The 15929-nt window shown below is 44.0% G+C and overlaps 1 protein-coding gene across 6 annotated transcripts in view; it reads left to right on the plus strand.

Moving 5' to 3' along the window:
* The window catches only part of TAL2 (TAL bHLH transcription factor 2), a 70891-nt gene extending 58389 nt beyond the window's left edge, over nt 1-12502 (plus strand). For 4 of the 6 annotated variants that reach the window (XM_077912795.1, XM_077912797.1, XM_077912794.1 and 1 more), the window contains exon 4: nt 11350-12502. In XM_077912795.1, the coding sequence (XP_077768921.1) occupies nt 11350-11677 (328 nt within the window). In that variant the 3' untranslated portion in view covers nt 11678-12502. Of the gene's footprint in view, nt 1-5476; nt 5572-11295 lie in introns of those variants that run through there. The other 2 variants (XM_077912798.1, XM_077912799.1) reach the window with 2 other exon arrangements.
* The last annotated feature ends 3427 nt before the right edge of the window (nt 12503-15929 follow it).

A 15929-nucleotide genomic window follows, 5' to 3' on the forward strand; every position in this document is an offset into this window, starting at 1 on the left:
ACACTGTGGGGTTTAGTGATTAACAAAGCTAAGTCCTTGCCCTCTTGACATTTACAGTGTATAACAGGCAAGCCAATAAGCAAGTAAACTAGAATGAGATTTGCTTTGAAGAATTCACCATGGTGATGGGGCACTTTTAAAAAACCAGAGTCAAAAGAATTTTAATTAACCAAATAAAGTTTCACAGAAGGATAAAACCTATGACCAAGAGTCATACCCACACAGCTTCAAATTAACTGTAAAAGAACAAGCACAGTTTTTTTTGGAAAATGCAAAGTAGGTTGTATTAATATAAAATTCATGACAAAAAGCAAAGCAAAGAGAACCATTTTTATATTGATATGGAGTATAGTTCTCTAAATCAATAAAACTTCACTGAGTCTTCATGTGTCAAATGCATTGTATCTTAAAATATAAAGATCTAAAGCAAACTCTTCTGGAAAAACTGAAAGGAAGGAACAGATATGAAATAATAGAGGGAGATTTTCATACAACTCTGTCAAATAGATTAAAATAGACCAAAAGGATGTGAAGGATTATGTTAATGGTTGTATATAAAAACATTTTATTTTTCAAACAGGATATTTACCTCCTTTTTATTGCTAATGGATCATTTATAACAGTTGATCATGTTTTACCAAAGAGAAAGCTCTCAATAAATATCCCAAACAAAAGAATATACAGTGTATCTTTGACTATACCACAGTGAAATTAGAAATTAATAGTAAATTGTTACCAAAAGATACAATGATAAAGAAATTTTAAAAGCACCTTCAAAAAGAAAAATTAAAATAAACAACAGATGTTAGAAACTAATGACAGTGATAGCATAAATGGAAACACAGAATGACACCAAAGATATATCAGAATATAATTCATAGCCAGAAAATTAATAAAATAAGCATTCAATCTAAGAATGGGATGTGGAGAGAAAACAAAATAAGCATAAGCAAATGAGAAAGGGCAGATTTAAAAACATAGAGTAGACATTAATACATTAGAAAATCATAAAAGTGTTGGAACACAGAGGTAGTTTTCAAAAACAATAAAATGTATAAGCTTCTGCAAAGCTAATCAAGAAGTCATGAACAACAACATGAGGAATGAGGAAAGCAACACAGATACAGATATATTTTTAAATTTTCATCTTTTTAAGATTTTATTTATTTGATAGCACAAATGGGGGAGGTGCAGAGGGGTGGGAGAAACAGACTCCCCATTAAGCAGGGAACCTGGACTTGGGGCTCAATCGCCGGACCCTGAAATCATGACCTGAGCTGAAGTCAGACACTTAATGACTAAGCCACCCAGGTGCCATCAGATATATATATATATATTTTAAAAATCGTTGAATAGCTGTATATAACACTTTGTTAATGATTCTGAAAAGTACCAAAATTAACCTAAGAGAGAACACTTGAAGGAACAAAACCTACCTAAAAGGATTTACTAGTGGATTCTATTAACTATCAAGAACCAGCTATTTCATGCAATGAATAAATTGATGGTTGCGGACACAATGGGTGGAAGAAAGGATGGATGGATGGATGGATGGATGGATGGATGGATGGATGGATGGAGTAGGGAGGAAGGAGTTTTAAGACTGGAGAGGTAAGGCTGATGCTTGACCTCCAGCCAAAATGACCTTGGCTCACAACCACCTGGGATGACAGAAATCCCTTCTGCAAACCTCAGGTTTGGTCTCTCCTGAAGCTGACAACCCCTGCACACAGGACTAGAGGTCCAGGATTCACAGGCTAATCCAGACAGATCAATTAAGCCAGTAGAACCCGGCTCTCCTAGCGGCCTACCCTTCCCTCGCCAGGAGTCTGCAGGTGCAGTCTCTCCAGGGGGCAGTGAGAGCCATGAATAGTAAGGGTTTTAGCTCAAGCACACAGAGGCGTTTAGCTGCCCAAACTTAATCCCTCAATAATCGGATTATGTAAATTCCTCCTTCAACCCCTTCCCCTGGGGGACGGGACCTAGCCCCTAACTCTCAGCACTGGGAGACCGGGATGGAAGAGCGCCCATCATCGGAAGAATCACTGCCAGTGGAATGGGGCACCGAAAAATGTTTCCCCATTTTAAAAATAAAGGCAACAATAACGTGTAAGACAGTTTTGAGAAGAAAGCAAATGTCGACCCTGGTCCCAGTGTGCCAGTATAGTTGGGTCTCTTTCTCTGTAATCTTTGCCCTCCTGTCAGTTCTTGTCCAGTTGTGCACAGATCCCACTCCACAGCTTATTGTTTCATTTGGCATCACACATTTCTGCCCTTGCTACCCAGTTGCGACATTTTTAAAAAAGATTTTATTTATTTATTCACGAGAGACAGAGAGAGAGAGAGGCAGAGACACAGGCAGAGGGAGAAGCAGGCTCCATGGAGCCGGACGTGGGATTAGATCCCAGGACTCCAGGATCACACCCTGGGCTGAAGGCGGCGCTTAACTGCTGAGCCACTCAGGCTGCCACCCCCCCCCCTTTTTTTTTTAGCAATCACAGACTATGCCACTAAGCAAATACATTTGCTAAGGTTTTTGGCTAAGATGAAGGGTAATATGGGTTCTTGGTTTAAAATATAATACACGGTCTAGGGCAGCCCCGGTGGCACAACTGTTGGGCACCGCCTGCAGCCTGGGGTGTGATCCTGGGGACCCAGGATGGAGTCCCACATCGGGCTCCCTGCATGGAGCCTGCTTCTTCCTCTGCCTGTGTCTCTGCCTCTCTCTGTGTCTATGAATAAATAAATAAAATCTTTTAAAAAATATAATACGCGGTCTATCAGAATAGTGATGTCACAGGGCTTGGTAGAAAAACATGGGCACTGGGAATCTGCAGTTCCCCTTCCACAGCCCACAAAGCAGACAGAAGGGCAGAAAGAGGACAAATGGAGGATGGAAATATCATCTGGAAATATCAAAGTGTGTTTCTAAGGGCCCCCTTTGTGCACAAGTTGATCAATTTTCTCCAACTCACTCCCCACTCCCGTTCCATCCTTTGCATTGCTACCAGATGAGTGTTGGAACCTGTAAACCTAAACATATCATTCTCATCATCTTCAATCCATGCAGCTGGCTTCACATGGATTGGCTTCTCCTCCACTCCTACCTGTGTAATTCCTTCAGTCTTTCCCACCCTTCTGCCCACGTACCCAGGCAACTGTAACTCCTGCCTTTTTAGATGTGCTTTAGATGACTCCGTATTAGTTCTTCTCCAGTACCCAGCGGGTGCCCATTTCCTACATTCTAGATCCCATTCTGGGTATCCAGGACCCCTGGATTTAGACCACACTCTGTGTATCTAGGACTCCCTGAATTTCTGCTCAAATGGCCCTGAGCCTATTTTCAGAGCCTGCACAGGGTTCTTCCTTAGGTCCGTGTGGGCTGGGAGTCCACATCATATACACAAAGCCCTTCACCGAGCAGAACAGAGCTGGGCAGTGGGGAAAGAATGGGGATGGCTCAGAAGTCTCCATCTGTACCTTTGTCCTGGATCCCACAGATGTCAGAGGCAGCCCTGCCTCAGGGCCGGGTTTAAATGCCATCCCCCTCACAAGCAATCTCTGATCCTCCTGTTAGAATCTTGTTCACACTCTCTAGCACTCAGGACTCTCTTGTATTTAGTCATTATGGCCATGCCTCTCCCTCCCAAAAGCTGTGAACTCCTTGAATGCAGATGTAGTGTTTTCTTCACCTTCTTGCTTCTGGAAACTCTAACAATTCACACAAAAGCTTTTTAAAAAATTTATAATAAGAAATATAATAAAAATATAATAAATACATATATATGAAGAGGGACAAACAATCTCAGAGTCTCAGTGAGGCTTGCTTAAAACAGTGAAGATTGACTCCTCGCTCATGTTACATGAGGGCTGTGGTTGGTTATGGCTTTGCTCTATGGCTGTCAGGCTGAAAGAGCAACCCCAACCCCAAACATTTCTCATGACAGCCCAACTAGGAATCACTCTTAGAGCTTCCCCTCCATCACTGCAGATGTCAGGTCTGCCCACACTCTGTTGGCTGATGCAAGTCTCATGGCCAAGCCAGGATGTGGGCAGAGAAATCCCCTCCCACCACCTACAGGGAGGCACTGTCCAGCACATGGGTGGGGTTATATAATCTCCCAGGAAAGGGAGCCAGTAGTTGTCCTTATAGTCCTATTGTTGTTACAACAGTCCTATTTTAAATAGTCCTATTTTACAGATGAGGAGACTGAGGCAGGGAGAAGTTATATAATTTGCCTAGGGTCACATAAGGGGGTAGACCAGGGATTTCAATTTGGGCAGCAACTCCAGAGTCCTTCACTTTTATCCATGAAACTATAATGTATTGTGAATTTATGATTTTAAATCCCATGCTGGGTCCTTTAGAGAATGTGATATCTAGAAATTCTTTACTTACCCATTCATTATTCAGCCAATGTTTGATGAATGCCTATTCACTGGGGTTGGGAGGAGACAGATGAAGTAAATAAGTAAAATATTGCTAAACGGAAAGGAGCACTAAAGAGAGAATAAAGCAGGGCAGGAGGATGAAAAGTCCTTATGTATGTGAAGGTGCAATTTTAGATGTCGTTCTCAGAATCTTCATAAGAAGGTGACATTTGGGGGAATCCCTGGGTGGCTCAGTGGTTGGGTGCCTGCCTTTGGCCCAGGGTGTGATCCTGGGGACCCGGGATCCAGTCCCACGTCAGGCTCCCTGCATGGAGCCTGCTTCTGCCTCTTTCTCTCTCTCTGTGTCTCTCATGAATAAATAAATAAATAAATAAAATCTTTAAAAAAAAATAAAAGGTGACATTTGACCAAAGACAGGAAGAATGTCAGTTTCTTGAGGGCAGAGATTTGTGTGTTTTGTTTGAAGTTGTCTCCCGGCACCTGTACAGGGTGGACCATAGTAGGTGCTCAGTAATAACCGTGCAATGGATGAAAGGAGGTGAGGTGGGGGTGGGAAACTACGTGGGTAACTTGGAGGCAGAGTGTTTCAGGCAGCGAAAACAGTGCAAAGGCCCTGAGGCGGGAGTGCGTTGGGTACGTTCCTGAAACAACAAAGGTCAGAGTGGCTACAGTCGACTAAACCTGGGGGAGAGAAGGAACAGGCAGGTAAAGGGGGTCTTAGGGGCCCTCGTGAAGACTTCAGGTTAATTCTGAGTGAAATGGAGAGCCGCATAAGGGCTTTGAGCCAGAAGCCACAGGAATCCCAACTGGGTCGTTGAGTGATGCTGGAGTGTAGACCGAGAGGGCAGGTGTGGAGGCGGGAAGCCCCGTGGGCAGGGCGCTGAGTAACCTGCTCCGCGCTGGGCCGGGGTCGCCGTGCTTCCCGGCCCCTGGCGCCCCCGGCCCTCTCGGCGGGAGCCTCGTCCTGCGGGCGCGGGGCGCGGGAGGGGCGCGGGAGGGGCGCGCGGCGGCGGCGGGCAGGCCCCGAGGGGCCCGGAGACAAAGGGCCGCGTCCTATAAAGGCGGCGGCGGCGGCGGCGGCGGCGGCGGCGGCGGAGGCGGAGGCGCGCGTCCCGGCGAGGGCGCACACGGCCAGCGAGGCTGCGGCTCCCGGCTCCCGGCTCCCGGCTCCGCGAGGAGGTGCGTCGGCCCCGGGGGCGCGGGGGCTCGGAGGGCCGAGGACTCAATGGAAGCCCTGGGGGGGGCTCCGAGGTCGGGGCGGGGGGGACGCGGCTCCGGGGGAGCAAAGCGATGCCCTGCGCGGTCGGCCAGGCCGCCCCACCTGGGTGGGTGCTGCTGGAGGTCCCCCCGCGGCTCCTGCCAGGGCCGCTGCGGCGGCGTCCCGTCCCGGTGAGCGACTCGCCCGCAGCTGCAGGTCCCCAGCTCCGCAGCTGCAGGTGCCGACTCCGCAGGTGCAGGTCCCCAGCTCCGCAGGTGGAGGTGCCGACTCCGCAGGTGCAGGTCCCCAGCTCCGCAGGTGGAGGTGCCGACTCCGCAGGTGCAGGTCCCCAGCTCCGCAGCTGCAGGTGCTGACTCTGCAGGTTCAGGTGCCCAGCTCCGCAGCTGCAGGTGCCAACTCCGCAGCTGCAGGTGCCGACTCCGCAGCTGCAGGTGCCCAGCTCCAGGCCGAGCTGCCCCCCCCGGCGCTGCAGGCCAAGGGAAGAGTCGGGAAGTGAAGGGGCGAGGGCCGCAGGTGGGGCGGGGCTGGCAGAGGATTCAGGTGCAGCAGGCGGGTGCCCACCCAAAGACTGCTTGCTACTCAGGGAAACGCATTTATTAGAACATCAACATGCGGAGGTGTCTAAGGAGGAAAGTAGTTTGCATAATAGTGTGTGTTCTGATATTTAAAGGACATATGTGTTATGTATAAAGTACACACACCAGACTGGCTACTGCTGGGCGATCAGATTGAAGGTATAGATAGAGAACCTTCTGTGTTTTACTTTATGCACCTACGGACAGCTCGTTTGTTGGTTGTTTTGTTTTGTTTTTTCTTGGAAGAGCATGTGATTACTTCTGTACTGATTTCAAAAGGCAACGCTATGCCCAGTGTGGGAGGTTAGGCATCTTCCCTTAACCTGTCTATGTAAATCACCTTTCTCTCCTTCTGGAGACTGTTTTCACTTATTTTCGAGAAAAAGATGGACGAAGAGACAAATACATATGACCAAATGAAAGAATGAGGAATTTAAAGTCTTATGAACAAAGAGCCACATGATCTGACTGCCTGGGACAGGCCACTGCAGGAATGTTAGCTGTGAGCCTGGGCTGCACCCTTTTCTTGTTGACCTGGACTCTGTGTCCAGAGACCACTGTCACAGAAAAGCAGCAATCCCTATTGGGGGCATTGGCTACTTTCTGTGGGGGCATAATTGTCATTCTTTTCTTTGGTAACCTGTTATCTTCAGTGAGGACAATATAAGAGAGGGAAGTTTGTGTCCAACTATATATATTCCTATTATATTTACCATTACATTCCCCCTGCCCAGGTGTTCCTAATCCCAGGTCCATGACACCTATCCAACCAGACGGATGTAAATAGAAATCAGGGGCTCTGTGTATTTGGATGGGGAGAATTTACATTTTTACTTCTAGTAACCTTTCATCTAAATTTAGCCTTTCCTTTATTTACAAATGTGGGTAATAAAAAGTAGTACAGGTGACAATGTCACCAACAAAAATCATAAATACCTTCCTCTCACATATGTTGCAGATCTTTTGCTTATATATCATGGTGTAGAAATTATGGTAACAAGTCATTTAATGTGTTAAAAACAAAGCACATTACTACTATATTGCATTTTAAAATTATTTTAAGAATTATTAATGATAATGGATTATTTTTATACGTCTATGTATTTCAACTCATGCATTTAAAATAATTATTTTGAGAAGGGAACCAAAAGCTTTTCACTTTGTGAAAATGATTTAAAATCATTGTCCTGGGATAGAGTCCTCCCCTAGACTTCCCCAGTCTGCCAAAAGAATCCATGCCACAAAAAGTTTATGTATCCTGACCCAGCAGGAGTCAGTGGTGACAAAGATGCATACATAGAGAGGCATGAGACACAGGCCATGCCACCAATTCCCCGTGTGACCCAGGGACAGCATGCTTTACTTCTTTTTTGACATCTATCAGGTGTTTTCTGATTTTGCAGCATCTGGTGTATTTTTTTAAGCTCTTAAATTATTCTGAGATCAAGCTTAGCAGTAATCGGGCCTTACAACTGGTAAAACACTAAATGCAATTTACTTTGATTTAATAAGTAGTTCGGTATTTTCCAGTGACCACTACTTTGAATTTTCCCAGCTTGTTAAAGACCTGATTTCTATTTCCCCCTGTGGAGGAGAGTAACACCCTTGAGGCTAAATCAACAAGGCATTATTAAGCTTCTTCTAGGACTGCAGGCTACATTTCTGAAGCCGAAGCCCATCTTTTCCTCTCCTTATTTCCTCTGTCTGCTTCTAGCACAATAGGATTGAGCCCTCTTAGAAGAGAACACCAGTTAGTTTATCCTGCTTAATCTTTCTCTTCCCAGCTTGAAAAGGACCACTACTGCCCCACCCCCCCCCGCCCCCGTCCCCGTCCCCCACACATAAGGAAGTAGAGTTGACTTAGTGAGTGAGCTAAACCCTCCTTTGACAAGAAAAGCTTGAAAGTAACTTTGCTCCTACAGTCCTGGCTGCAAAGCAGCCAGCCTCGTGGTGTAAACAAAACTGAATAGTTTTCTATCTAAAATCCCTTGATTTAGGTTCAAACTGTGATATTTTAGTTTTAATTGGCTATAGTTCTGACGGCACTCATATTTTTCATTGCAGATGAAGGATTAGGTTATTTGGAAATGAGTTAGATCAAAGACTATTAATAGGCTGTGCACTGTGGCATTTTAGAGCAGAAAGAGGCCTTTGGGATCACCTAGTTCACCCCCTTCAGTTTGGAAGGACACATGGTATGCCGGGAAGGCCCCTAGAACACTTGGGTAGAAGCTGCTTCTGTGCTTCTATAGCCCCTGTTTCGCTGTCCATTCACAAGACATTGGTTTCCCAGTGTCCAGCAGCCAGTAGAGTGTCAGACACATAGGGTCAGTAAGTGTTGTTACCTAAGCTCGGAGTGCATATGATTGTAATTGGATTATGGGTCCTACTAAGAATGTCTTCACAGAGAAAGGAAGTGGACCTGAGTGGCTGGTGGAGGGAGCCTGAGGCCAGCCAGTGAGCTTGGGCTGCCATGTTTTCTTACCACTGGGTTCTCAGCACAGCACCCAACCCAGATAGAAGCAGGAAAGGCCACAAGAACAGGGATGGAGAAATGTCCTGGGACCATACAGATGATTGAAAAATGCTATTCTTTGGAGTAATGACACTTATCATATGTATAAGGAAGAGAATGCTTGTTATTTATTAAGCACCTTTATAGCAGGCACATAGTATCTCATTTATATATTATATACTTCACATAACATATTATTGAATCCTCACAAGAACCCTGATGATGGCTTCATTTCCATTTTCCAGAGAAGAAATTGAGGCTACAGTAGTTAACTGATTTTCTCAGAATCATATAACTAAGAAATTGGGAGCTGAAATTTAAAACCAGGTCTTTCTACATTAAAGCACATAAACTTTCTTAGTTTTTGTCTATTATGAAGCAAATAATATGTGAGACCTTTCTTATTATAAAAATGTAAAATATTGGGGCAGCTGGGTGGTTCAGTGATTGAGCATCTGCTTTGGGCTCAGGTTGTGATCCCAGGGTACTGGGATCAAATCCCACATTGGGCTCCCCACAGGGAGCCTGCTTCTCCCTCTGCCTGTGTCTCTGCCTCTCTCTGTGTGTCTCTCATGAATATAAATAAAATCCTTTAAAAAATGTAAAATATTACTCAACTATAACAAAACACACTCATCTTCTTTTTCTATCTTCCCCCAACCCACTGTCCTCCCTTAAGGAACCACTATCAACAGTTTGACCTGAATCCTTCCAGGTATTTTGCACACACACACACACACACACACACACACATATGCGCGTGCGCGTGTCCGTAGACATATAGAGCAGAACAGACAAATACATAAATCAAGCTCAGACATTTTCTACTGCACGTAGCTTCTGTATCAGAAAAAAAAAAATGCTAAGTTGCAATAAACATTTACTTTTCCCTGTTTTATTTGTAGAGATGGTGATTGTAATTATCTAATATTTATTGACCACTTACTGTGTGCCGAACACTTTGCTAAAATGGTTTACGTGGATCATTTTATGTGTCCTTACAGATGGTGCCCTGAGTCCCCCTTTACTTATGAGGCGTTTGATACATAGAGAGTTTAAGTAGATTGCTCAGGGTCCGACAGCTAAAGAGCAGAACCAAAAGCCAAAACAAGGTTCTGGCTCCGAAGCCTGTGTTCTTAACCACTGTATAGGTGCTTCCATTGGTGACTGATCCCTGTAGGGTCAGGGCTTGGTGGTAACAGTGACTTGTTCTAATTAATTGAGATCATCATTTGGTTCCTACAGAAGGGCAGAGATACCAGCACACAATGTAGTGAAATGACTTCTGGAATATGTCAGCGTCTCTTGGCCAATCCCGACAGTGTCTACAGTACTGTCACTACAGCCAACGCTGCTTGCGTATGTATAGAGCATGAGTTAATGCACAAAAAAACAGTGCCTGGCACAAAGCAAATGCTCTGTTTGCTCTTATTTTCCTTAGTTTATAGTTCACAGAATGCTTTCACGTGTAGTATTCCATTTAATCCTTACAACAAGCTGTGAGGAAAGGATGGTATAATTACACCCGTCGTATAGCTGAGGAATTGAGGCTCAGGCTGGTGAAGTGACTTAGGCAGCGCTTCACAGCTGGTTAGTGTTTGGTGCTTTGACCAGAACACACACCCTTGGAGGGACAAGGTGGCTTTTCCTCTATGTTGAACTCCTGCTGTACCTTCCTCCAGGATTACAGGGACCGGTGAGTGCACTGCTTCTTACCACACACAGTTTCGATAGGGATGACGGTGTTCCTATTTCAAGAGTAGAGCATGGGTGCTCAATGTCCACCACACGCTGAGATCATAGAGAGGTTTGTTTGCTGATGCATCATCTACATTCCCATTAACACATGTTAATCCAAGCTGCCTGGGGTTGGAAAGGCAACCCAAGTGCAGGCTTGTGGAGGCCTGAATATCTTCTACAGCATCTGTGGCAAATTGCCACCCTCACTTGCCCCTTGTCTTGTCTTCTTCTTACACCAAATATCCCCACTTCTGTTTTTCATACAATAGGGTTTCACAACTCTTCATCACTCTGTTCACCCTCCTCTAATTGTGGTCCAGTCTGGATATTTTAGATTTTGCACAGTGAGGCCCAACCCTCCAGGTGAGGTCTGCTGTCTTAAGAGGAGAGCTGTGTTAATGTCCTCATTCCTCAAATTATCTTATTAGTGAAGCCTAGGGTTAGAGCTTTTATTTTTTGAGAATTCATATTTAACTCCCTGTTGGCTGACTATATATTTTGTTTGCACAATACTAAATCCTATGCTATGCCTAATTCTGAACAGTTATGAAGAGTTAGTTCCAAAGGAAGTAGTGGGGTTACTGGGATAAAACCACCTTGTGATGGGGGCTCCAGAACAGGGAGGGAGAAAAAGGCTGAAGGGTATTGTTCTGACCCTATCCCTTCTTCTGCCACATTTTCTTCCGTTGTCAAAAGGAAGATTAAAAAAAAAAAAAAAAAAGGAAAAACAAAAGCCACCATCACCAACCCCCCCCCCCCAAAAAAAAAAAACCCACAAACCTAAAAATGAGGAAGTGGAATTTCCTAAAACCTGGTTCAAAAAGATCTAACATCTCAAATTCTTGGCAGGACAGGTGATACCCACCGTCTCTTACACAGTACTGGGCCCTTTCTCTTTCCTGTCTCAGGACTTCAAACATGACCAGGAAGATCTTCACCAACACCAGGGAGCGGTGGAGGCAGCAGAATGTCAACAGTGCCTTTGCCAAGCTGAGGAAGCTCATCCCCACTCACCCTCCAGACAAAAAGCTAAGCAAAAATGAAACACTTCGCCTGGCAATGAGATATATCAACTTCCTGGTCAAGGTTTTAGGGGAGCAAACCCTGCAGCAAACGGGAGTGGCTGCTCAGGGAAACATTCTGGGACTCTTCCCCCAAGGATCCCACCTGCCGGACAGGACTCTTCTTGGTGACTACCAGGTTCCTTCACTTGACCCAAGCCCCAAAGTTGTGTAGTGGGGCTCTGGCTGTAATCACCCAGGGCAGCACTTGCTCAGAAGCCACTGGCCGTCGACAGCCTTTTGCATGTTCTGGTATCAACTTGATGAATAATTTGTGAGGCATGAATTTAAGTTCCACAGGAGATGGCTCAGGGACAGCTGAGCTGGAAAGGGGCTATGAGGCTTTGGAGTCTGCCACCAGCCCGGGCCTTTCAGGCAGAGCAACCCACCTCTATTTTATTTATCCAGGATCTGCATAACATGTTGTTTGTGGGGGAAAAAAAAGAAAAAAGAAGAAAAAAAACATAGGTTAAACACAGGTTTGAAAACCACCGCTTTACTCAATTTGTTTTCAATACAAGGAAGGAGTTTTCTCATAACAGATCTCAGATGGATGAGTAGAAAATGCTTCCCTCAAAATGTATTTTTTTTTTTCGAAATGTATTTTAAAGTTTGTTTTGAAAAATGAGATATATGTGATGGAGGGTGAATGAAATAAGGTTGATGAATGTGAAGACAACCCTCATGGAAACCAACATGAACTCCCTGCGGAAGTTCAGGGAAAAGACCCTCCTGACCTGTGAGGATTACAGGAACATGGCCAATACATGTGGAAGAGCTCTGTATCCCTTATCCCTGTGGAAATACGAAGTGTTGCCTGTGTTGAGCCATTTATATATGTGTTATCTCTAAAGCCAAAAGGTGGATTATATCTGTGAGAGGAAAGGACTTGATAATTTATGAAGTAGAGTTCATAGTTTTCTTATGAAAAACAGCTGAACTAGGTTATCTAAACCCTTAGTTGCACATGTCAGACATTAAAACTTTTCATTCAGCCTGAGTTTCTGCTATTTAAGACCTGTAAAATTCAAATATAATTATGAAAATCCAAATGTTACCATTTAACGACTCATTTGACAGCTTAGTTTAAACAAAAGATCTAGAGTAGACAATAGGAATGTAATACCAGACTTTAATGAATTAATGAATTTGTAATTTGTCTTCCTTGCTATGGAGCATTAGCTCAATCCTATTCTGGGAGGGGTTGTACCCACTAGTCAATGAAACAGTGTGGATCTGGCAAAAGTACTCACAACCATGTGCCACCCTGATGATTGGATTCAAAGATGGATTCAAAGATGAATCCCATAGCTGAGCCCAGAATACAAATAATAGCATTTGATGGTCTCTGGGACATTTGATTTCCCTAAAGTTCTTGACATAGCCTTGGTTTTAAAACCTTCTGAACCACAGGTAGGAAATTGATGGATTTGCAATTATGGATTTTCAGTGTGTACACAACAGAGGAATTTAAATTTCCTGCTACTCCAGAAAGAAGATATTGACTTATGGAAGGTTGAAGTGAGTTTCTTTGGTTTGGTGATCAGAAAAAAGCTCAATGAGGCTCCCTCAAATTCTCATTCCCCCGAGATAGCAAGGTCATAATGTCATTGACATCTATACAGCATTTACACTCGTAGCCCAGTGCATTTCTCCAAACAATATTTTCCTTCTAGGTCCTTTAAACTGCATTCTGTACACTTCCTATGGGTCCAGAATAGTCCAGGGAAACACATACACACCGATTCTAGGAGCCTTCCTCTGAATGTGCATTTCTTTCTATGAGGTGATGTGGACTTAAATTTGTCCCCAAACCAACTGATAGTATAGCTCAAAGCTTTGATGACAGTTGTCGATCAAACACTACTTACTCTCTCATCTGGCATTAAATCAAAATAACACTTTTGACAGCGTTTTTTAAATTAGCTTCATATTAACATGTTGCTGAGGAAGGCACAGAGGACCTCTTTGCCTGAATGCAGGATTTTACTGCTCTCCTCAGAATGAATGCCCCCTTTTCTGCTATTGGAGCCAGGTCTGTGTATACAGGGGGCTTTTCCACTGACGTGTAAGAGGGTGCTTCTGAAAAGTCGTGAGGAGATTGAGTTATCACTAAACTATATGAGGGGGATAATGACTTAAAGAAACTGCAGGAAATTCCATTGATAAATGAATAAACAGTTAAAATACTACTTGATCTAATTCACCTCTTATTTTGTGAGCTTAGGTTTTGGTATATCAGGTTGTGTTGGGTTAAAGTGACTGTCAAAAGGAATTGTAGGTACACATAGACCAAAACCTTTGGCAAGGTATCCATGAGACTGGAAGCTAATTAAAAAATTACTCTGTAGTCTTCCTTGGTGTCTTATAGTCAAGGCTTGGTAATTGCAGTAGTAAGAATATATGGTTAAAATACATTAGAGCTCACCGATGGCATATCTCTTTATGGATCATTTGAACCAAACAGAAAAGTTTAGACAGATTATGCCATTTATGCTACTCCGTTACTTGAAAAAAATGTTCAGTCTCCTGTGGGCACTGGAAACTTCTGGAAACCAGGTCATTGATTTTTATAGATCATTAGATTGGCTAGTTTTACTCCTCAATATACAGAGGAGAAAACAGGACCAGAGTGTTCTGAAGTGGCCTTCTGAGGTCCCATGGACAGTTAGTGCTTGATTTCCTGACTCTGTGTCCAACCTTTCTACAGCCCTGTTCACCCTCTAAGTTTTTTAGGATTGAAAATGGATAAGCACCTTATTGCTATGCTCTTTACAACAGCATTCGGTAATCTTCATATGCCTTTTAATTGAAATTGAATTAATCTGCTTTATAGAATGTGATTAGATGTATTAACCAAAGATTTTTTTTTTGTTAATGTGTTTCGTGCGTTTTTAACATTGGGCTTGCTATTTAACTATTAATTTATTGCAAATAAATTATTTAAGAAAAGAAATTGTTCTTTAAAAAAAAGAATTTCGTAAATTTACTAAGCACTGCTCTCTTCATTCTTATAGCTTTTGGCTCTCAGCCCCTCCCCCATCATGGTCTTTACTCTAGAAAAAAAATCTAGCATCCCCTGGTTAGTCTTTCTCTCCTCTCCCTTTGTCTCTCTCTCTACCTCTGGCTCTCTCTTCATTTTACCTTTCACACAGCTCCCTCATTATCCTTCTCAAACCATTGCTGTGGTCAGACCACTCCCTAGCTATCAAACCTTCAGTGTCTTGTCCACCAGACCGAGACAAGTGCCTTACTCCAGGCCCTCTGCAGCCTGGTCCTTCCTTGTATCTTCCACAATCCCCTAGATAGATTGTACATGCTAGGGGATTCCTGGGTGGCTCAGCGGTTTGGCGCCTGCCTTTGGCCCAGGGCGCGATCCTGGAGTCCCGGGATTGAGTCCTGCGTTGGGCTCCCAGCATGGAACCTGCTTCTCCCTCCTCCTGTGTCTCTGCCTCTCTCTTTCTCTCTCTACATCTATCATGAATAAATAAATAAATAAATCTTTAAAAAAAAGATTGTACATGCTAATGAAACTGCTTCACTTGATGGCCTCTACACATGTCCTACTTCTTAATACTTCTGAGTTTTCTCTTATGATTTCACTTGCATGCATGAATGTTCTTATTCTCTCTCATTCTACTCACTCCTCCACCTGCTCCAAATTCCACCCACTAACATCTTTCATGACTGATCTTAAACACCACTCCTTCACAAACCTTGACTCCTCTTATTTTTTTTTAAGACTTTTATTTATTTATTCATGAGACAGAGAGAGAGAGAGAGGCAGAGACACAGGCAGAGACAGAAGCAGGCTCCACACAGGGAGCCCGATGTGGGACTTGATCCGGGGTCTCCAGGATCATGCCCTGGGCCGAGGGCAGGCGCTAAACCGCTGAGCCACCCAGGGATCCCCCCTTGACTCCTCTTAAACACCATCTTTTACACAAAGTCCTCCTAGATTTCCACCATTCTATTGAAACTTAACTTTCTTAGAATCCCCTTTTGTGCTTCCTGACCCTAACTTCCTCTACTCTATGGTTACAAATATTGGTGTATAGCCTGTCCCCCTTCTCCAGTAAGCGAAGATTTCCTCAAGGAGAGGGGTAGTTTCTAACATTTACTCCTCACCACAGCCCTGCAAGAGACTTCATTTTCAAAATGAGAAAACTGTATCAAGACCATCCCTGTTAAGAAGGCAGCCTCCCCTAAAAGAGGACACAAATGAAACTTGGATAGGCTGAATTTTCCTGAAAACCCCAAAGTCTAATGCTTTTCTTAAAAGCATTGTTTCTCATCATTTCTATTCTACATGCAGCACCTGCCTTAGGAAGTATCACCACCTAAGAATGGCTTGAGATGGGTGAAATATGTATAAGTTATGCACAACTGGCTTTGTCCTTAAAAAGGCAAAAGATGAAAGGAGTCTG

The sequence above is a fragment of the Canis aureus genome, chromosome 10 (assembly GCF_053574225.1).
Source record: "Canis aureus isolate CA01 chromosome 10, VMU_Caureus_v.1.0, whole genome shotgun sequence".
In the NCBI taxonomy this organism is placed as follows: Eukaryota; Metazoa; Chordata; class Mammalia; order Carnivora; family Canidae; genus Canis; species Canis aureus.